General features: G+C 41.8%; 1 protein-coding gene across 2 annotated transcripts in view; it reads left to right on the top strand.

Moving 5' to 3' along the window:
* Positions 1 to 24,222, top strand: part of sipa1l3 (signal-induced proliferation-associated 1 like 3) — a 68,729-nt gene that overhangs the window by 17,005 nt on the left and 27,502 nt on the right. For both annotated transcript variants that reach the window (XM_083913911.1, XM_083913910.1), the window contains exons 2-3: positions 16,100 to 16,194; positions 23,437 to 24,139. In XM_083913911.1, coding sequence (XP_083770037.1) covers positions 23,678 to 24,139 — 462 coding nt within the window. In that variant the 5' untranslated portion in view covers positions 16,100 to 16,194; positions 23,437 to 23,677. The remainder of the gene's footprint in view (positions 1 to 16,099; positions 16,195 to 23,436; positions 24,140 to 24,222) is intronic.

Genomic DNA, 24,222 nt, shown 5'->3' with positions numbered 1-24,222 from the left:
GTCACTGTAGGTTTACGTCCAGACTCCCCCCTCCTTCTAGCAGAGTGGAGTCATGGTGGAATCGGGGTCAGCCACCCTTCTCAGTTGCTACTCTGTCCTTTATTCTGTCCCCCTTTCCCTAAAAAAACTCCTCTCTGCATCCCTTCTTACATCTGTCATCTGACCTCTTCTTTCAAATAATTCTGTCACGTCTTTCTCCCTCTCATACCTCTCTTAATATCCCTCCTCATCTCTTTCATTTGCTCTGTTTACTTCCCCCTTGTGCTTGTTAGGGGAAGAGGGCAGGGTGAGATTTATAATTAACAAAGGATGATTCTAGCACTGAAAGGCAGAGCTGTCTGAAGAGGCTGCGTATAGGGAGCACAGGCTGGGGCTGGTGAACAAATTGGACTTTTTATACAGAGTATCAAATGGACGCTGAAGAAGGAAAAATAGCTCATTGATGAGACACAATGAGTGATATGTGATCTAAAAGGGGTTGTTTGTGTTTTTGTATGCAAGTTTCTAGCCAAGTCTAAGCCGCTTAGCCATGGCACAACTCCACCTTAAGAGCAGTCTACAGTACGATGGTATGCAGTCTAACAGTGCATAAAAGCTCTGATGAGCTTGGCAGCCATGAAGACTCATTACCATTTCATGAAAGATCTTTGTCCCCTCAAGACTACATTATCTCTGGGGAAATTGCCACTAGTGCTCTGTGTTGTTGTACGTCCACAATACAATTACACACTGCTATATCTGTTTCTAAAGATCAGAGTTTATGACTTGAGTTTGATTTAACAAATTTCTCCCATAAACGCAGTGGAATTGCAGACTTTACAGGACAATGCTATAGTATTATGTTCGGTTATACATGCCAGGTTACTTAATCAAGGAAGGCAGTTTGAAAAAGGGAAAGCAAATGATATCCAAAACTAACCCTGTGCACCGCTAAAGAAGCAGGCCTGCTCTTAGGCTATAAGGCATGGCCTGGTCTGGCACAGTCTGGTTGGTTAAACAGATGGCACAGTGTAGGCCAGTGTACTGGAGATACACTCTTAACCATCTGCGCTCCAAGTGACACCAGGGCTACTCAGTACAACAGATACCTGCGACTGATGATGAGGTCTTATACCCCAATGGGAATTGAATTGATGAAATGAGCACCTCAGCTCACTAATTAAGATTGTATATTCCATTTATTTACTCTGTATAAAATGTGAGGTGTAATTGACATGGTTTGACTTGGCTCTTGTGCTGAAGGTTAACAGGCGGCTCATGGTGAAACAAGACTCCAGGAAGTCATGTAATAGCTCTGCACCTAAACCACTATAATACCACATTGTTGTCCAGTTATGTTTAACGCACAAATATGAGAGTTGTGTTGATTTTCTCATCCCAAAATATCAAACTATTAAACTTTCCCACCCTGAAAGAAATGTTTAAAAGCCCATAGCCACAGAAAATTGGTAGCACATCATCAGTTTCACTGCCAGTCGGTCCATTTGTCCCCAAAATATAAATTAACTTACAGCATAGCGTAGCCTTTGCAGGATACAGCTACACAAACTTGCAGCATCAGTTTGAACTAACTTGGTTAGTAAAGCATACATCTGCCAAGTCAGAGATCCTGGATTTGAATCCTGTTTGAGTCAAGTTAGAGACAAACTGGTTGGAGCTTATCAGAAATACGAGCTTGTTTGAACTAGTCACTGCTTGAATCACTGCTTTGACCTTCCCCATACGCGACGACAATAAGCCTTTTTTTTTTAGAGAAATGCGGAACAATTTCACCAGGAACAAAAAGAAAAACATATCTAAATTTTGTTTTTGAGTGAGTAAGAGGCTGAAATGAGCGATGTGAGTTTGGACATGTACTGCTGCGAGCCCAAGGTGATGTGGTGGAGCACAGAGAGAGGGCCCAAGCCAGCCCTCAGTCAATATTTGCCTCAGTGAGTGCCTTGCCACTGGCAGGAGAACAAACTAAAATGATCTGGCACATTTCTTAGACAGAGGTACAGAGTTTCTCTCAGAGGACTCAGCTCCTACAGCTGCCACCGAGTATGTGTGACACCTGTTCCCCATGTTCTCCAGGTCTGTGTTTATAAAAAGCATCAGAGCAAAACCACAGCTCTAAGTGGTTAGTGGGTGGCTGCAGCAGAAGCCTTATTAGATGCTCAAATGTGTGTGTGTGTGTGTTGCTTTAGCTTAACTTTTGCATTGTGAGCTGCTGTTGTGACACAGTGTCAGCAAACAGCTTGGACACAGGCCACCCACTGAGAACTGGACGCTCTGCTGTTTGTCACCCACTCTCCCTCTCTTTCTCTCTCTGCTCTGTCCATGTGGCAGCGAAAGAGAGGTAAATATACAGTAATACACAGGTGGTAATATCAGCCAGGATAACAAAAAAGAAATGTGACAAAAACACAGCAGTACATGAGGCAGATGCCAGGAACAATTAGAGGAAAACATCGAGGAGATAAAGAGATACTAATGAGCAGAAATGTGTGGACTGAGGGTAAAAGTGTGTGTGCGATTCTGCAACACATGCTGCACATAAAGATGCCGGCTCGTCTCATTAACCAGACCTCCCAGACGCTTAACATACCCCACCCCAAACAAGTAGATTTAAAGTGTATAGGACGTTGTACTATGGTAAGATCAAGGTTGAGGCCTTTGGTTTCTTCTCAGTATTTAAAAAAAATATTTTTTCCTTTTTTTTATGAGCACTGCACATTGAAAAAGTAAAGTAAAGCTGTCTTACAGTTTCTGTTTGTATTACGTCTGGATGGTATTGTGTTGTATGTAGGCCAACACACTGTCAGCATGACTGCCAAAGAAACAAATTGTTACTCCTTGTTCGTGGAGGTGTGCAGTGACTCATGGCGTAGTGAAACTCGATTGCCTGGTTTGCTCAAAGTCATGCTCGCTGTGCCATGTATACTGCCGCGACAAAGTTGTATTTCCTGTAAGGCCAGGAGTTTCAGCAACCGGCGGCTTTGTTTGGGGGTTGTGGGCTTGGGCTGTTTGAACGTGTTTACATGAAAATATTCCACAGGAGCGACAGGCATGGAGGCACACAGATGCATACACACAAAAATAGCTTGATTTTTCTTCACAGCAATGAGATCACCCTTGTAAAATCTTTCAAGGTCTATGCGAGGACCAGTTCCTCGCTCATAGCTATGTCACTGCCAAGAGGGGAAAATAAACCGCAGACATACCTATTATAGATTAATATTCAGTATGGCCTCACTGAAGAGCAAAATGGAAAGGGAATCAATCACACATCTTGTGGTCTCCATGTGGTATCACCACAGCTGCAGTAGCCTTAATGTCAGTTATATTTTAGAGTTGGTGCACATCAGCTCCAGCAAATCTAAAGAGCCTCTGCATCACCCTAATGTAGAAATTTATGTCTGGTTTAATGCAGAAAATACAAAAACCAATTATGTGTCTGAATATATATTCAGTACTAAGAGACACAGAAGCCCCTTTCACATATGCACTGCAACCCTGGACATGTCAAAACATTACACAAAGGAGCTGTATGTGAGAATGCAGATGTCTGAATCAGTTGGACCCGACATCAAACAGACTTTACCGTTCTAGCTCCCTAGAAAAAAGTCTGTGTACTCTCCAATTGAGTACATGTGAATAGAGGAGACAGGCAGCTCGTCTCTCTTAGAACATGATCACTAGTTTATCATGTTAACAAAACTACTGAGCTGACTGAACACAGCCCTTCGAGACCAGTTTTAGTAGAAAATGAACAAAGCCCCTCACAAAGGTGCTGTTTGGAAGTATTTAGCGTACATGCTAACGACCAAGGAATCATGCATAATATTAAACAGTAACGTTTATGGGGGAGCTAAACAGCTGACATCATCAGCCCTCTCCTAACGTTAGGAGATGCTAATTTAACATTATGACACAATAACGTGTCTGAAAAGTCAACCAGCAACGAGACAGAAACAGTGGCAGACTGATATACCAACTCTATTTAATCAGCAGTGATAATATGGAGCCATGTCAACAGAAACACAGAAGATTAACAGGAGTGTTGCTGAATACATTAGCATGGACCAGATCCCTGTTTACACTGTGGAGAAACCTGACTAACAACAACTTATTCACCTACTGAATCCATAGTTTAATCTTCTTTATGGACTAATTTAATGTTCACAGAAGTCCCTGAGCTATACAACACAATAAAGCAAAAAATATTATGTCATATATACATATACACATATACAGTATATACTGTACATATATACATCCTATAGTTATCTGTTTTCTTTCTTCATTTCATTACATCAGACAACTTTTTAAAAGTGTTATTAATGTTGTTTGTATTTTTTTGTATTGTATTGTGTCTCTATTTTAGAAATTACACCTTCATTTTTAAAAATCATTTTCTCCCTGTGGTATTGAAAATAGTATTGATTATTTTCCTTGGTATCGGTATCAACATTGAAATACTAGTATTGTGTAAACCCTACAGTTTTGTACATTAATGTTGGTTGTTCTAGCCTGCGTTCAGACCTCTGAATCTTCACTCACATCTTTGATGTGTTAGATATTTGTTGCCTTGTTTCCATAAGCTACCTGGCTACAGTCATGAAAAGTAGGCCACTGACAGAAAAAATGGGGTGGATGAGATCGACACATGCTGAAATAAGAAACTTGTAAGTCCACGTATTTTTTTTCCAATCATTATGAAAAATGTCAATTGCTCCTTCCATTTAACACGTTTTAGGTTTGTTACAATGCTCCAGATTGTCAGCAAATGTTCTGTATAGCATAAATCAGTTGAGATGAAAGGCACTCTGCTTGCTAGATTTCAGACTGAGAAATTTCAGTCAACCCTCTAAAATTTGCTTGAGTAGCTGTTAAAACATAGAGGATCATATTTTTGGGGGATTCCCCGATGCATTCCTCCTCCTTGTATTTTCCATGTTCTTCGCCTGTGGATTGTGTTCAGCATTTCCAAGACTCTGAACGTCTTTCTTTGGATAAAATCAAGCTGATCACAGAAATGTCTCACCAACCTTACCACAGAAGAGTCTACAGTGAGAAAAGTGACTCAGAGTATTATATATGTTTGTTCTTGGAGAATGGTTTTAAATTACATTTTAGTAAGTTTGGAGTAAACAGTTGTCCAGACTCGTCCTTTCATAATGTGAGATAGCAGTCCTAAATATAAAAGTTTTGGAACTATGCAGGTAATATTATTTGGCCACACTTAAGATGAGAGAGGAAAAGGGAGGTAGCTGCGTTTTTAATTTCCTCCAGCGGCTCTTAGCCTGCTTCTGCTGTTCTGTTGCCTCTGTCTCGAGTCCCTGTGGTGGATTAAAGGGGTCTGGGTCAGGATCACCTCGGGACAGGGTGGATGTGGTGGCTTTGGCCCGAATGTAGTCAAATAGAGAAGTTGGGGGGCGACAAGAGACGACTTGATTTCTCAAGAGTAGTTTTACAAATGTACACAATCCTGTACTCTTTCCTCCTCTGAACTTCTTTCCTCACATTACAGCAACTGTGAGTTCACTTAGCCTCATGTTGGCTGCTCTTTATGTTTTTTATTTACACCATGGAGTTCTGTTGTTCAGATCAAGCTGTTTTCTTCCTCTCCTGCCAATATTTGAACTTTAAACCGTTCTGCTCTCTGGTAAATCAGCTTTTTGCCAGTTTATAGTTGTTTGACGTGATGACACGTGTATATTCTGTATATTCTGCATTGTGTATCAGATACCATGATATTATGTTATACTACATCATTGTTCGCAACCTATTTTAATTGTATTAAGTCATTCCCTTATGCCGTACCATATGAGAATTAATTACACATGTCACTGGAATTATTGCCCACCTTTTAGTTACAAAAATATTGGTTTAACTTTTTTATTTCAAACAATTACCAGCAAATTACTAAATCTTGCAGCCAGTCAAAAATGCATGTATTTAGCTATGTCCTGTGAGAAACGTATGACTGCCTACGTATTCTGTCACATCTTCATTACGGAAATTGAGGTGAACTTGGGCTAAGTGCACACTTTGAACCTGAGTGTGCGTGAGATGAATTTAAAGCCTTTAACTGTATTACCCAGGCCAGTATATATGACTTCCTTCATTTAGAAAGCTCAAGCAGTCAGCATCAGGTTTTGCTAATAAGAGACTAAGCCTGTAAAACTGCTTCCTCTCTTTACTGTCCCTCATTTCATGGAGGAGAGATTGTACTGAAAAAGTTCCAAATTTGGCAGGGATTAAACCCTTTTACTTGTTCTGAGATTTGTTTTATCCTGCCGTATTACGCCCACAATATGCCAATCCTTTCCCACACTTTGTGTTGGCCTAACCACTGACCATGGTTCAAATCCAGTTACAGTAAATACAGTCTACTTAGAAAACCCCAAAGGAGTCCCTCATTTCGCATACATCAAAGAACAGGCGAGCACTATTATCTCTATCTGTGACCACTATCTCTCAGCCCAGCTACACACTCTCTCCCCACCAGCTGAGCCTATCTAGGCCATACAGCAACACAAATGCTGGGTGGAGGCAGCTGCAGTTGTAGTTTCCGAGCCCAAAATCAGGCAAAAGGCATGGCTCCTCATAAATCACGCCGTTATTACCGCCTTGATATGGGTGACGCTTGTTTATCCAAGTACAAACTCTGACCCCTGGTTTGTCTGTGTGAGTCATTCACTCTGGAGTGACAGTAACTGGAGAAAAATGATCTCCAACAGTCAGATGTGTCTTCTTTGGGAGCTCACAGAGTCTTCATACAATAAGGTCCTAACTGCCTCTTCTTTCAATGGCACCATTCAGGGAGAAAAATCAAATAGTGAGAGGCCAAGTGCAAAAAAGAGGGAGAGACTGGCAGGGCTGTGTCAGACACCCTCTTTGTTTGACTGCACTGTAACCCCATCTTACGCACGCACGCACGCACGCACGCACGCACACACACGCACACTCTCACACCCCTTGACCCTCTTTTGCTATTGTGGATGCATCATGCAGAGTAGGTTGCAGAAACGAGGACAACAGTGTCACTTCTCATTAATCAGCCGTGTTAAAAAACAAAATTGATGGCGATGTCACTCGATTTTACTCTCATCTCTTTTATGCTGCTTCTTTTAAGTGCTACATGAGGTTTTTCTCACATGTTATGCTGTCTGCAGCATTTTTTTAATTGACATCAATATTGTGTCTTCATTGAGCATGATGATGACGACCATGAGACACTGGGAATTAATGCTTATTTCTAGTTCATGTGTGGGATCTAGTTTATTTATTGGTTGGCAAGAGAGCTGTGTCAAAAACGCAGTCAGACCTAATGGCACAAGAAATTGTTGTCAGACTGCAAGGTACATCTAGGGGATGCAACTAATAGGGAATTTCAGGTTTTTTTAAACTCTTTGGACGGTTTCTTCCTCTCCGCCATGACTCCTTTTTGTTGCAAGTTTCCAGCAGCGTAGAGCGAGAGTTTGACTTAATTGTTTTGCAATGCTGTCAGAGAAACATGCCGGCATTGAGTAAAAGTAATTGATAAGCACGGAGACATACCAATTTGTTACCAGTTCTCAGTGGGAACTGGTTTTTGATACCCATCGCTGGTGAATTTGTATTTTGTCTATAAAATGTGAGAAAATAATGAAAAATATCTATCAAAGTCTATCATTGCTTGTTTTCTCCAACCAAAAGTCAAATCCCAAAATCTGCACACAAGGTGGGCTCATTGAGTGATGGCATTTTGCTTAAAAAAACCTGACAAGATTGATGATCAAAATAGTTAAATTGTCTTTATTTTTCTTTATATAAATGTTTGTGATTCATGGGTGTTTTCGTGCCAGAAAATGAGTGAAGATAGAGAGATGGTGAATGACATGCAACAAAGGTCTCTGACCAAACTAACTTAACTTGGTAAAAACTAGAACCCCAAGTTTTTTCAATCAATCGCATAATCGACTAATTGTTTCAGCCCCAAAGTCAGCACATATGCTCATTGCTGGAGTGTCATTGAGCAAGGCGCTTAGGCATCAGAAACCAATTCAGCAGAATCAGTCATCACTGTTTGTTTGTTTCTGACGTCACCGACTGCAGTGGTCTGTATTTGTTTTTGTTTTCAATGTTGCCAGATCCCCTCCTTAGCCTTAAATACCCTTTCTGGCTCCTTTCTGTGCCTGCACTGATTAAATAATCTGTTTTTACTGAGGTGCATGGAGGAATGCGCTTTAGGAATTCTATGATTGAGGCTTACCCCGTGCTTCACCCTCCCTGATCCGGTCACTGGAAGTAGGAAGATGGACTCTTAAGAGTGTTGGCGGTCTGATCAGGGGGGCTGTTGAAGGAGAGCCTACATCTGTATACATCTATAGACTACAGCAGCTTAGTATTATATATATATATATATATATATATATAGTACTTCAAGGAGGCCAAGCTATTAACCTGACCTCTGGCTCCCTTTTGAAGGATGGACTTTCTTATTACAATCAATACGATAACCATTACTTGACTTTCAGACACTTTCTATGTCTAACAGCTCGAACCGTGGCTCCCAGTTCTTATTGTAGATGATGAGAGCAGCTCCTCCCAGCCAGATATGGTGTTTCTATAAATGTAAAGCTTCCGGAGAAGAGCCCACACTCCCTCCCAGCTGTTTGACACATCGTCTCTTCTCCCCGCTGCAGGCCTTCTTTTCCTGAAGTCTCATCATCATTTAGCCTCATTAGTCTGTCACTGCTCTGATTCGGTTACAGGAAGAACCTTGAGATTGACCAGCAGTCCAGGCTCACACACACTTATACGTCGACACACTCCTTCCCCCGCTTCCTCTATGAAGGCGTTATTGTAGAAAACTGCCTACTCGTACAGATAGCCAAATCTTTTTTTGTATCCTTTGTTTAGTTAGTCTTTTTTTATATTCAAGTTAAGCTGTGCTTTGCTTTGCTAAACAAGCAAAATTCTCATTTTAAATCTAATAAAAGAATAAGTGAACAAGACTACAAATCAGCTATAGATGCTTAAAGGAATAGTTTGTAATTTTAGGAAATACACTTGTTTTCTTTCGTGCCGAGGGTTAGAGTAGATCATTAATATTTCACTCATGTCTAACGCTCACTAACACGATATAACAGTTTTCAATACTTTGTACTAAGGACACATTTTGGTTTGTAGCAAAAAAGCTAATGATGTTCAGAACCCAACTCTAAATATGCACGTTGAAATCTAACGTGTGGGAAACCTCGAGTCAGAGAAAAGACTGGCAAAGTAATGTGCAAAACACAACAGCTGCTACATGTCTGCCAGTCCACTGTGTCAGCTTCTTGGTCTTGGCTTAAGAAGAGAACATGATTTGTTACCTGTAGGCACTAAAATGAGTGTGTCCTGGGCAGAACCTCAGCTGATGGATCACGCTCCTTTGTATTTGTGTGAGATTTTGATCCAGTAATAGACCAATGATGACCAACCCTTTTATCACAATCAGATGGCTGATTTTTCAGGGGCATGTATAGTGGCCTCTGAACTCAGAGTGCAATCAAATTTTAGCAAACAGCTTTATAAATGCTAGATATTTCTGATTAATTTGAGAAAATTAGCAGTGAGCAACAAATTGCTTATCTGTTGCTGCCACCACGCCACACAGTTTTCTGATTGCTCCTGTTCTGCCTAGAAGTTGAGTATGAAGGGTCAACAACACCAGCTAATCATCACTATTGTGCTAGACAGATTGAAGATGAGACAGATGAAGGCTTTTACTGTAGCTGAATTGCACTCACGATCCCGCCCTCAGAGCTGTCAACTTCTCGACAGGTGAGCAAACGTATTTTACCATTATTCTCAATTATAAACGCATGTGTCACTGATACAGTGCATGGGCAGGTGTGCCCAGCTGTCGCTTAACAAAGCACTTTTTTACATAGTTCTGTCTGTAATGATTAACTAAAGCAGAGAAGTCTGTTTTCCAACAGCAAGAGGTGAACACCTTTATTGTTCCCTTTTTCAGTCATTCTGACATCAGTGAAATTGCTCTAATATGGATAATAAGCTGGCTGTAATAGCATGCATGTATTTTGCCAAGATGAACAAAAAGTACATGTCTTTCCATTTGGTTTCCAGTTTTGCTGTTTATTGTTTTGAAGCAAAATAGTGAGACGACTAGAAACTGGATTTAAGTTTAGTTTAGTAGCACAGTAATTCAGCCATCTATGCAAAGTGATAAGATACAGCTAATAAATTATTTATTTAGATAATAAATGATTCAAAAGTATAATACAGGAGTAAAAACACACAAAATGAAATCCCAAGACCATTTTCTATTGCTATAGAAGATGAGTACTACTGAATAATTTAATGAACGTTAAACTGAAGCTATACCATAATGGTGCATAATAGTGCCGTTGTAAACAAGCAGGCCTGCTCAGTTTGTGTGTAAATGTGCGTGTGAGCGAGTCCTTTCCTCAATGGTTCACGTGCACACCCTCAGGTTAGTCAGTGTGGAGCAGCAGTAGCAGTAGTTCTCTCTCTGTGGGAGCCGCAACAGCTGTGACGTTGTAAGTCACCCCGAGGACCCATTACCGCTACACACACACACACACACACACACACACACACACACACACACACACACACACACCGAAACACACTCAGTCTCAACACACACACATGAGGATAGAGGTCGCGGGCGCTGTAGCTTCCTTATTCGCTCTCTTCCATGTGTTTTTGTATTATGAGCACTCAGTTTCTTTAATATTATTAATTATGTACTGCTTGTATAGTCTAAGCTGTTTATCAGTGTTTTTAAACAATATAAAGATGGTTATTAATCTGAACCTTTTTTTCACATTTAAAACCAAGGTATAATAACTAGGTGTTTAAGGTGCAACTCATTTTCCTGCTTGTTATATCTCCTTGCCAGCCATGTAAGTTTTTTCAGGAATGTGCCCTCTGGCCTGAGTTTGGATCAGAGAATTACTGACTTACTCATTTTACAGAAAGAAGTCAACTGCTCTTGTGTCTGACCTGCATGTTGTCACTGCACAGGAATGCGTCTGGCAGTTTGTTTGAAAGTCAGATAAAACGTGGGCCTGGAATCCTGCACCCGCAACAGGTAGCCTAGCTAGCTGACAAAATCTAGATGATTATCGGCAGCCACCTGACGCCAGTGATATGCCATGAGCCAGGAGAATGGCCGTGTGTTGAGAAAATGTCTGTGGGGTGATGAACCCCCTCTTTCTGATGTGATGTCTACCAAACAGCACCTAGAGTCTCTAGGAAGTCATTGTAATTTACAGGAACTGTATAATGACAAATAGGGCGGTTTGTGGTTGCTTAATCTATGAACTTCCACTCATAAAGTAACTAAAGTTTACCCTTTAAACTCTACTAATCCTCCTTACTTACTCAGTCACCAAGTTCAGGCTTTGCAAATGTAATTGAAAAGCCTGTCATTACAGCTGGCTCTGGAGTTTAGCATATGGCTGCTTAATTCACCATAGATAGTGTCTAAGACAACCATCTATGGAAAATGCAAGGAATTTGCTAGACTGGATTATGCTATGGAAACAAAAACAAGTAACAGATGCTGGAAGTCTGCTAATGAGTGTACTTTTACGGCCCTGAGCTTTTTCATGTCTTTGAAGAGTTTAGAGTTCATTCTAACATGATTTGATGGTGGCAAGTAGAGAGAAAGCAAAAGGACATGGTCGGACTGATCGAACCAGAGAGGGAGAAGGAACCGATCTGTCGGATGGACGGTTTACAGATATAGAGGTAAAATGCAAGAGTGAAAAAGCTCCACTGCAGCACCTTGAAAGACCAAAGTTTAGAGATCAGAGCATGTGCTGTCTGTGTGTTGTTGTTGTGTGTGTGAGCTTTGCTGCAGTCTGCTGCATCAGACTGCAAAGGGACCAACTGATGGTGGTTATGTGCGTCTTATTATTTTCTGCACCGCTCTTCAGGTTGTATGTCCTGATTGCCCAGGGCCGGGCCGCCTACATTATACATCTTTTCGCCGGTGCACCTTCTCGTTCCTATGGCAACCAGCACCAGCATAGCGATCAAACAGCTACAGCAGCTATTCCGAGTGGTTTTTGGAGAAGGGAGCTCTGTGTATTGCATATGACTTCATCACTGAATTTTCCTCTTATGTTGCCCAGAGTTAAAGCGCACAGCCAGTGGATTCAGTCAAATATTCTTAAATGTCTTATTTTGAGTTTATTGTTGTTATAATGTTGCAATCATCAGTTTATATCAAGTGATATTAGAAACCGTAATAAACAAAGACCTACATACTTCCTGTGTTGATTATTTCTCAAGGGAGATAATTACAGTGTATTTTGATGGTTGGCAGTAAACGTGGTGTGTTTACTGTTTTTTGTTGAATTATTTCAATAGAATAATAATATACTGATTGTTGTGTTCTAGATGCAAACTGTGCACACTTACTTTGCAAGCTCATACTGGAGCATTGCAATAAGCGGATCATCAATCTCATATTTAGAATAAATGTTCACTCATATTGATCAATTACTGATCGATTAAAGGGGACTCTCGGCTTGATTTTCTTAAAGCGCACTCAGGGATATTTTAAAAGCACACTGTCTGGTTACATTCTCCTTTCCGGTGGTTTTCCCTGATGCGACACTCCCACTCCATCCTGATATCATCTTAATGAAGACCTTCACAGCAGGAAGCGGGGCAGCCACATGTCAGGCTTTTTTCTAAACACATCAACTGCTCTATTTCTATTTTGAATAAGACAAGGTGGCGAGAATCATGAGGGAATACGGACGGGCGTGCAGGGAAACAGAGACGTGAAAGGTATGAAAGTGTGGTGGTCTCCACCTCCCAGTGTTGAGTATGAATGGGGCTGCCCACCCCTCTCTGCAGGGGGTTCCCTCCCCCTCCTGCAGCATGTGCTCTCATTATACACTCCAGACTACAGAATAATATGTGAAGAGTATGGAAATGTAGACCCAATATTCAGAGAACACTGAAGTGACTGTTGCTTTATGTCAGACTGTCATAATGAGAAAGATACAGGGGAAAAAAGTTAAATGTTTTGTATTTTTGTAAACAGTGGCATTAAGCTGGATAATTCTTCCTCCATTTCTGCAAGCTTGAGAAGGATAATACTCCAAGATCAAATGCTTGTTGGTAATTGCCATTTTTCTTCAGTCTGTTAGAAGGGGATATATTTAAAATAGGGCTGCAACTAACCATTGTTTTCATTATCTGTGATTAAAAAAAAATCAGACTTTCCCAAGAAACAAGGCTGTCTTTCAAGTGCTTGTTTTGTCCAAAAAAAAACAAATACTATTTTGTACGATATTGATCATATTGATAATAATATAGATAGAATAGATTAGAAAGATGGATGGATATCATCACATGCATTAATCTGATTCCCAGAGCATCACAGACCAAATGAACATTTGGTCTGTGATGCTCTTCTTCAGCACTCAGTATGAGTAAAAACTTCAGTAGGCTGAACTCTGGAGGAGTACTGACAAAGCAAATGCTCTGAAATAATCATGCCTCAAAGTTGTGACGATAATCCCATTTTAATCACAACATCACAGCACTGATGATGAAGGCACAGACACAGATTTGCATGTCTTCTCTGAAACACCGTTAGCAGATGAATTAATTAATGTATAGAATGCTGAACTCATAGTCTTACTGTGCTGGAAACATACTGTATGTGCACAGAAACACACAAGGAGTACGCCAAAGTGCTGTGGCTGTATGACCGTTATTCTTTCTGGCAGGATTCAGAGACTCCATGACTAAATATACAGCAGACTTTGCCAGTCACACAAATGTACTTTCCACCAGGCCAGTGTAGACGTCTGCTCTGAATGCAGCTCTGCTCTCTGCACTAAGGTCCGGTGATGTTTGGATGTGTGGTGTTTGTAGAGGCTGCAGAGGTCACTTGTCTTCATCCTGCTGTTCATGGTTCCTCTGTTACACTTGTTTTGCACTGTGTTTGGAGACCATTACTGCAATATCAGGCAATCGTAGACCCGGTGGACTTAACAATGCTGTGTCAGATCCACAGCCTGCTTTGCTGACTAAAGAAGGGTTAAAATAACCCCCCTGAACTTTGTTTTCAGATACAGGTACTTCAGGAATAATAATAAGAAGAATCTCAGAGGTGATGATTGAACCCTGTGGCAGTTGTTTTGTGGTTTGTGTTTCTGGTTCACCAGATCAGTGTGACACCCTTCACTCTGTAGTCATGGTGTTGTTGATCTTCTGACCACTTTGCCCAAGTGGTTTGTGGCTGTGACTCGTAAGTCAGGTGTTGACTCGGCTGACCTCTGTGGAAACCTGTTAATGCCAAACCACATCCCCCAAAACACTTGCTTATTTTTTATATGAAAGCCAACACACAAGCTGCATCTTAACACATCGACTCGGCAGAGAAGCCGGTTCCACGTCCAATATGTGCCATGGGCATCAGTTAATGTTGTAACATAATGCAGCAGTGTGCTACACCTTCGTTTCTCACTTTGAGTTAAAATGTTTTTTTTTTGTTACTTTAGGTAGAAAACAACTACAAGAATTTGCCAAAGGCAGGAACACTTTCAAATGACGTGCAGAGTAGATTTCCCCCATGAGCTGATGTTTTGGCCTCCATCACAGCTCAGAGGAAAAAGCTTGGCAACATAGTATTCATAGTTTTAGGGGTAAAGTCTTCTGTATACAAAATATTTAGTGAACCCAATCCTAATCATTTGATTTTTAATACTTCCCACATGCTACTAGTACATTAAAGTTGGTATAATTGGGAGTAGGTGCCCTCTGATTGTAATTGATTCAGTTTTCATGAGGCGTTTTTATTAGTTTGCTCCAAATGTGTGTGTGTTTTAGTGTGAGTGTTTGCGTTTGTTGGAGATTTGATTTCAGTAACTTGATTTGTGTCCGTGAGTGTGTGATAACGGCCTCTCACAGTACCTTTTACACAAAAGCTGTAATACAATCACTTTGAGGCTGAGGCTGGGGGGTCTGTGGTGCAACGTCTGCCGTGGTTGGGAAGTTTTCACTTACAGTTTAATTTAATTTTCGGTCAGTGGAGTGAAGCCTGAGCCTTAAATCCATGCTGACGCTGCTGACTCTAAGGACTGGCGCTTTGCTATAGTAAAATAGACACTCACCCCATCACTGACCCCCATCCACCCTTGCCCTCGCCCTCTGCTGAAGACAGTGTTATTATGCTTGCCGTGGCAGGGTAAGTGGGCCCTGATTGATCAAAATTGATTAGAACTATATTTGTCAGACAGTAATGGGCCTCCCCCTCAGGACATTATGTCTGCTGATTCCCACCCACCCCCACCTCAAGCCCGACTTCACCCCTCTCTTTATGTCCTACTTCTATTTGAAGAGCCACCCCCTGCTTTTAGGCCCCTCAACCTCTAATCAAAGTTCACAGCCTCCTTCACTTTGCCCTCACTCTTCCTCATTTCCATCCATGCTCAAGAAGTAGCTGGAAGTCGTGAGGGAATGACGCAGAGGTCGATGGAGATGCAAATCAAACCACATTTTTGTTTCTGTACACTTGTACTACTGTAGTGTGCACCGAAGGAATGAGTTCATCAGATGTTTTATTGTATAATATTTCAGCTACTATTAAAACAGGATGTCTTTGCGGAGGCAAAATGCTGCAAATTCGACACAACATGGTGTTTGTGCGCAAGCCAGTATGTGTGTATGCAAACATGTTTACAGTACAGATGCTGTACAGAGAAACCGCCTCAGGCATCTTTGTTCAGACTCCTCACAAACAATAGGCATGTCTGTGGGGATGACATGATGAGCGTGGAACTGATTACAGCTGCTCTGCAGGAACACACATACACACCCCTCTGTTATAAGGCTACTACCACAAACGGATTATGTGACGAATCAAAGGTTAAAAACAAAACTTCACAATATGGCCGATGGGAGATTAGCATATAAAACAACCCCACTGATTCAAAGCAAAAGCCTTTAATCATCATAATAATAATTGTACCAAAGATTAGCCGTAGAGCAAGCCTCTTCCACGAAGATGTTGAGTTGTGACTTGGATGCATTTTAACAAGATCGAAATTTCTCTCCTTTTCTCCTACAGAGTCAAATTATGAGCCTTCCCTTCCTGCACAGTGACGTCTGACCACACACCTGCTTCACTGGCATACCGTACAGCTGAAGGCAGAACAAGCAAAGGTAACATCTGTACATGTTGCATGTGTATGTGAGTAATTGTTAATTTAGATTGTGTTCATTTTAATGTAAGATTTGGTTATGTAGACATGGCAGACAGTAACATTTATCTTACTTAAAACCAAACATTAGTATCTGTGCTGTGTGATCCGCTTTTCTTGACTTACCTGGATACTCTTAATGTAAGCGTTTTTCTTCTAATCACCGTAATCTGCAAGTTATTGTATTACATTGCCAGTATTTTAGGCTCTGGTTCTGATTTGTGTTTATTTCTCTCTCTCTCTCTCTCTCTCTCTCTCTCTCTCTCTCTCTCTCTCTCTCTCTCTCTCTCTCTCTCTCTCTCTCTCTCTCTCTCTCTCTCTCTCTCTCTCTCTCTCTCTCTCTCTCTCTCTCTCTCTCTCTCTCTCTCTCCTCTCTGTGAAATATTGACCTTTGTCATTGTTTTGACACTTATAGAGGTGCTCTCTTTATTCTGCTTTGATTTAACGTTGAACATAACTCGCTTCACATCACAGGATGTTTGGTTTTAAGAAAAGAGAGACTTGATAAAAGGCTAATTGACTTGATGACCTGGATATTTTTCTGCAGTGTAGGGGTGAGCTGTCTGCTTTTTGTAGATAAAGCGCTTCCTCATCTGCATTTTGTGTGATAATGAGAAGCAGGTCACCTGTTATATACTCTCTTCCATTAACGGCCACAGTCGTGACAAAACATCCAGCTTAATAAGGACTCCCACAATGCATTGTTCTGTGTGTAAAAGTGTAAAATTGCTCATCAGCACTTTCTCCAGATTCTCTCTCGTTGACATGAACTTGTTATCAGCAGCTTCTTCATTTTTTTACAGAACTGTTGTTTATTGTCTTCAGGAAACACTTTGACCCACCTCTTAGCTTTCTGTGCTAATGTTAGCCATCTATAACTTTAGTGTCAACGAAGGTGCTGGCCACAAGATCTGAAATGCTCATTAAGACAGCACACACACCTAGAGCAGTATCCCAAGGTGACTTAATTAAATCTTTTTTTTCCCAATCAACACTCAAAACCCAAATATATGGAATATATGTATTTTACCATGAAACCACACAGAAAAACAGATGCTGGAAGATGATGTCTTCATATTAGTCGGTACAGTTGCTTGTTAAACAGTTAAATTCTTTAGGTTAGAAAGTCTATCCTTGAACAAGACCTCTGAGGTTCATGAACCTTTACAGGCATGTCTTTAACTTGTTGAAGTGTCCTTGAGCAGCACAGTGAGTCCCCTCTAACCTCCTTTTCTCCGCTCAGATGAAATAGATTATTTCTGAAAATTAATTGGCAATCAGACAGATTGAAACATCTTACACGACCACAGCAGTATCTGAATATCTACAAACTCATCTCCACACCACCGCTGTCTGTCCTCTCCACCTCGTTTTCCACCACTCATCTGCTCCTTCTCCTGCAGCTTAACGAGCCAATGATCATGATGAATGTTGATGTGGGCTGCTATTCGTGATCCTCCTACTGGAGGCAAAGCGTTAGACTTGTTACATGAATGTTTGAATGTGTGTGTGAGTGTGTGGTCTTCCTCCTCTTCCTCCTCCTCCTCCTCTCGAACTGTGTCATGGAACAGCAGCCTGACAGACAGGCAAGCAGATAGAAGTGACACTAGCGACATCAGTGAGATTCAGTGAAACAATGTAGACGGCAATCAGCAGGGAAAATGACAGCGGGGTCGGGAGAGACTTAGAGGAAAAGACTGGGGAAGGAAGTTACAGCTTAGTTAAGTTCGAGTCTGAGAGGGAGAGATGTTGCCTCTAGATAAACCAAACACACTTACAAACTCAATATAGACCTGAGTCGGAGGCTTTGACGGTGTATTTCCTTCCAGCACAATGTTCTGATATGTCAGTGTTGTCCTGAGTGTTTCCTGTAGAGTTGTGTTGTTGATGGAGGGCTTCCGTTTGTATGACTCAAAGTTTTGTACTTCCAGGATCGCCGCAGTAAGTGTTGCACGTAAAGAATGTGTTGCATGAACAGTTGTGCCGCTACTGTTAGTATTTAGATGACTTTGCATTTTTCTTGTTTATGAAGGAAGCGACATTCCCTGCTACAGGGAAAGAAAACACTTCTCATACAGCACGCTTCAAGTGTCTCAGAAGTAGATCCCTGTAGCTCCATTTGGCTCGTACCGCGACATTAAATTTGTTAATTAAATCTGTTATTGTAGAAGGAATAGCAGGTTGGCTCTTCAATCACATCAGGGAAATGCAGACAGACACCGGTAGTCATCCTCTAACCGCTCTTCATGAGTCTTTTATAACTGCTCTCCACTCCAGAGCACAATGAAACATCCGGGCCGCTGAACTTCACTCATGAGCCCCGATGTCTTTCCATTTTAGACTATTGCAGAGCTGTTTTTTTGTTTTTTTGGGGTCTTTCATATGCAGCATCTAAGTTATCGGTCATTGCAATCTTTCCACCTGATCCTTTTGTGCCCCGACTACACTGTAAGAAAAGAGAACACAGCATCTGATTTTTTTTTCCTTTCAGAGAATTTATTAAGAGAATTTTAACTAAGACCAAGTCCTTTGCATCGGCCTAATAATTTAGAAGTTCAAGGTGAGTGACCCGGCGAGGCCTATAGAAGGAAGGGCAAGGTCAACGTGTGGAGGGCTTTCTAAATCTACAATTCATCCAGTCCACAGGGGGACTTTCTGCAGACTGATTTAATGACCCTCATTTTGTTTTTTAACCGGCAATTGGAAAGCTATTGTGAATATGTAAAACAATGACTGTATTAAAATAAGACTTGAATCGTGTACGCTAGAGATGATATTCCACCACATCATGGTAAAGAAATATGTAGAAGAACAGGCTATAGAGGTCATCAAGATGCATTTATTATTGCAGCCCCCCAAAACGTTGGTATTTGAACAGGTGGGGGAACGGTCGGTGAGAACAGTGTGGAGGAAACTTTTTTCAGTATTTCGAGTACAGCACCTTTAAGTCTGACTCAAGTTTGAAGCTCTGCTTTTTATTTTCTTTGGTTGATTAAACAGAAACAATGTCTATGTTGCCAACAGTACACGCCTTTCGAATTGTCGCACATGGCCTGAGGTTATTTTTATGTTTAATCTTTTGTCTTCAGTTAAATAATATCTCAAGGCTTTTATTTTTTATTTACCACATCAGCCGGCTCTTAATTCAGTAACGTTTCACATCTAATTGAGTCGATCGTCGTTCAGGCCTGACAGCACACCCTGGTCGCTCTGCAACCTCAGAAGCCATGGTTGCATGAATGCTGGATGTGCTGTCCCTGCCAGCACTGTTGTGTTACAGTGTCGTGCTCTACTCTGCTCCTGTCTGCCATCTGCCAGTCATATGTACCACCATCTGTTCTTCAAACCAGCCCATGATCTAGCTCACTCCCTGGCATCGTTTGCCTAATTTTAACACTTACAATAACTACTGCTGATGTTTGATGTCTGGAGAGTTTTTTCTTGTTTCGAGCTGCCTTTACAAAAATGACAGCAGTTTGTGTTTGTGTGTTTTGTTTTGTTTTTTTATATTTTAGATGCTTGTAGATTTACAGAAGCCTTTTGTCTTTACCTGTACATATTTTCATTTGACTTTTGCTTGCTGCCATACATCCTTGCTTCACTCTCAGATATAATTGGGCTTCTTTGTGTTTTGGCACCAGCACACACAGAAACATATGGCAGGTCTATCTCTATTCATCTCTGATGTTTGTGCATTTGTAGTGAGCTCTCCGTGCAGATCTTAGGTCTGCTGTGCCGGTATGACATACCAACAAGCAGCAACATCAGAGGGCACCCCCTCAACACAGAGTACACTCATTCCTCTGGAAGCTGTACTCTGTTAACTCTGTCATTACTACCATCTAACCAGCGTAATTACCAGCCTCGGTGTGTGTTCGTGGTGCATGGGCCAAGCCTGCATTATGCAGAGCAAGTCGGAGCGGGTGTGTAAAGGAGGAAGAGGGAAGGAGCATGAATGGGTGAGACTAGGAGAGTCAAAACAGAGGAGGTGCTTCCCAGAGCTGAATAATTATTGTGAGTAATTAAAAGGCATTACATGTCTGCACTTTATCTTGTGTAATCTGGGCCAAGTCTACTGTGTTGTATAGAGATACATTTTTTTCTTCTCACATGTTTCTGGGATTTTATATTATATATCACATACTGATACTTTTTTCCGCACACAACAACAATTGGCTGTTGCGTGTCTGCTCCACTGGCTTAAGAAGATTGTTAAATGTGGTCGAAAGCTCCGACAAAACTGAGAATATTTTGCCACACATATTGATAACTTGTCAGACAGACTGCCAGTCTATATTTCCAGTTTCTATCCATCGCTCTTTGGCTGTTAAAGGTAGTCAGGTATATTTCTCTCTGATGGGCTGTGTGCTGACAGAAGTCACTGGTGAAGATCAGACCATGCTCTCTCTCATCAGGACCTCAGACACATAATGAAGCCATTCTGCAGCTCCTGCAGCTGGGGCCGGATAATCTGGGATTGGGTCTGATCGTGGATCACAGGACAGCCCTCCCTGATGAGGAAAGACTCTGTCAAAAAGCATGATCAGAGCGGGAGCCTTTGGCCCGGAAGTGTCTGCGGTTGTCCACAAACAAAGACATGATACATTTGCGTGGCTGTCTGACTATAGGGGGATTTTGTTTGCTCTGAATTGAGTTTTGTGTGCGTCTGAGTGAATGAGTAATGCAGTCTAGAGGCCAAAAATGAATTCAGCGAGGACTCACAAAAGACACTGTGTGTATCATAAAACACACACAAACCACTGTGAGCTGCTTTGACACAATGAAAAGCTCAATCTTATGGAAATTGGACTTCATAACGAGATAGTCCACCAAGGAGTCAACGTTTGTAGAATACACAGAAACTGAGGCCACTGGAGAGAGACAAGCACACATTTGTTCACACAAGAAAAATGGTTTCTAATGCACGTTTTCTGCAACTATGCTCTGCAAGCTTTACTGGAAAGGATCAAATGTGTAGCTCCTCTTTTCAGGCAAGTGTTTTGAAACCCCAGTAAACAGCAGCATAAGTGAAAGGGCTTAGATTTTAATGTGGTTTGATGATTATACAGTTTAACATGGTGTGTGTGTGTGGGTGGGTGTTTTTCTACTTGTGGTTGAATCATCATTTGATTTATCTCCTGAAAGCTTTTGTCTGTGGAGTGAAAGTGTTACTGCTCCGGGCTGATTAATCACAGGAAAAAAGTTGTGAAATTTGAAAGGTCAAGTTATAGCGGTGAAGAAACTGCTTCAATAAGCTACGTGTTACGAAATGTGTGGTCGAATCACATCCGATACAGACAAACAGGTGGAAGAAAGAATGACAGGAAGGTTTGCTAGCTGACAGAAAGCTAAATGAATAAATGAAATTAGCAAGACGGAAACCTAACAATCACATTTTAAGAGGTAGATATGCAGATGATGTGCTTTAGCCCTCTTATGTAGATAAAGGAGCGTAAATCCAGAAATGGAGAGCTAAATAGAGAATGAGATTAAACAGAAACTTCAGAAGAGAACAGAAAAATCAGGGGGAAAGGAATAGTAGCAGTTTGTCTACAGCAGGGGGATGGAGATGAGATGTTTTTGGCATTGTTGCGCAGCTGAATATGCACGTTTTATATTGATAGTATTGTATCGGTAGACATATTATTAAGAAAATATGTCTGCTCGTATTAATTCAACTGTTTATATCATTGGACTTTCTGATACAATGCTTGCAACGACGTATAACATGTGCTAAGAAAATAGTAAGATACTCTGAAATCCCATCATACTTTCATACTTTGGCCGGGATTGGTTGTGAATTATTAAATTGCATTCTACTGTTTGTGGTATTTAAAAGGGTGAGTGGTATTTGAACTTAAACAGTGAACAGTGTGTTGTCGTACAAGGCTGTTGTTCATCTGCTTTGTCTTCACATGCATGTGGACCACTGCCTGCATAGCGTCACTGCTCGCTGTGTTCATAATGATGCCCATCCAGTGGAGTCATTACCACATCGTAATATTCTCCAATATGAATTCCCAGCTGGTCCCTCTGAACAACCACAACATTCACTGCCCAAAAACTTTTTACCATGACTAGAAGCTTTTCTCTGGACTGAGGATGACAGTAAAACAGCTATGAGTGCAACACTAGCATAAGTTTAGCTTTTTAGATCACCAAACACTAAGAAAACAATATAAAACCAAAATGCTCTGACTCTATTCCTGTGCCCGTGCAGTGAAGACACTAATGCCTGTAAAAGTCATTACGTAAAAACCTCCGCAGAGACATGGGATGCTTCTGAGTAAACAAGCGTCTTTACAAGGCTGGTGGGTTTTAGGACTTGATGCGGTGTGACTGTCATATTAAAGCATGCTGTTGCGGTTCACTGAGCAATGTACCGTACTCCTCCTTGCTCTTTCTTGACTCTCCAATCACTCTATTTCTAGATTTACCCCACCTCACCCCTCCAGCTGTTGGGTCACTTTGTGCCTTCGCTAAAGTTGCATTTGTTTGTTGTTTGGCTTCACTCTGTCGAAGAGTACAATAAAATAGGTTCTTTCTTAGCCACATGTAAGCGCTGTCATCTCTCCCCAATGAGAGACAAGGCATGAGTAGTGAATATGCTTCTACATTGATGAAGTGTTTAAATACTCCCCCTGTTTGAATCTGGATTTCTTTATAGTCTGATCATCTTAGCTGAAGTGTTTCAGTGGTTTTAATCTGCAGCAGAGCGGCCACAGCCTTAATGTCCTCCAGGTATATGCGTGTTTGTGTGTGTGAACACACGTGCACTCGAGTGTGTGATAATAATATCCCTTGTCAGCTTCCTGAAGATTAGCCTCAATGGAAGAAATCCTCTGTTACATCCCCTCACCTTATTCTCTCCCTCTCTCTATCTCTCTCTCTCTCTCTCTCTCCCTCTCTCCCTCTCTCACTCTCTCACTCTCTCTCTCTCTCTCTCTCTCTCTCTCTCTCTCTCTCTCTCTCTCTCTCTCTCTCTCTCTCTCTCTCTCTCTCTCTCTCTCTCTCTCTCTCTCTAGCTGTCTTATCAGTCTCACGTTGTTTCACAGTTGAGTGACTCGCTCTTTTCTAAATTCAGCGCTTAGTTTTTCTTTGTGCCTGTGGAGAAAATGTGGGTCACACAAGCTCTGATTTAAAAGATTCTGATTTTCTGAAGCTTATTTGTTGGAATGATTGTTTTTTTTCCTTCTGTTCTCAGATCTGCATTAGACTGAAAATACTCCAAGAGGAATACGACCGGTCCTGCTTCAAACTGGTCCTCGATTGACCAGTAAAATCTTTCCCACCCTGCCAGTTAAAAGCAATGTTTTTGGGAGCTGGAGGCCGTAGCACGGTCAGCAGAGAGTGTGTGGGGCCCCTGCGCTTCCTCTTTCCCAGCACCCCTCCTGACATGGGATGCCTGCCCCCTGCCTCCCTACCCTGAGCTCTCCTGGGGTGCCATGAACAGCTACAGAGACAGAGGGGTCACTTGCACCTCCTCGGACCTCCTGGATGGAGGAGGAGGAGGGTTGCCCCAGCACACTCCGTTTCGTCACACCCCAAATGGCCACCCGGCTCATGGTCCCACAGATCCAGCCATCCAGCCACGCATCTCCATGCCCAAAATGGGTGTTCGGGCTCGGATCGCAGAATGGCCGCCACGCCGCGCACAGTCCAGAGAGTCGCTGCTTGAAAATGGGCAAATTCGCTATGGAGATGACTGCTCATCAGTTTTGTCACCTGACTTTGGGCTCGTGCGGGGAGGAGTTGCCAGGTTGCCACGACGACGGTCCAAGGATGTTGAGTTCAGAGGAGGAGGGTTTGGCGTTGAAAGAAGTTCACCTTTTAGCCTGAGAGTGTTCCCTCCACTGAGGCAGCGCTCGAACAGCGAGGTGACGCTGAGTGAACAGGACGAAAATGAGGTGAGTCTTCAATCTCCAGTCGCTCTCACACCTGTAACGTGGTTTAAGGAAAAATGCCTTTTAGTCTGTAGCATGTTTGTGGT

Source organism: Echiichthys vipera, assembly GCF_963691815.1.
Source record: "Echiichthys vipera genome assembly, chromosome: 5".
NCBI lineage: Eukaryota > Metazoa > Chordata > Actinopteri > Perciformes > Trachinidae > Echiichthys > Echiichthys vipera.
The sequence above is the reverse complement of the archived record's forward strand: the minus strand, read 5'-3'. Positions and strand labels throughout refer to the sequence as shown.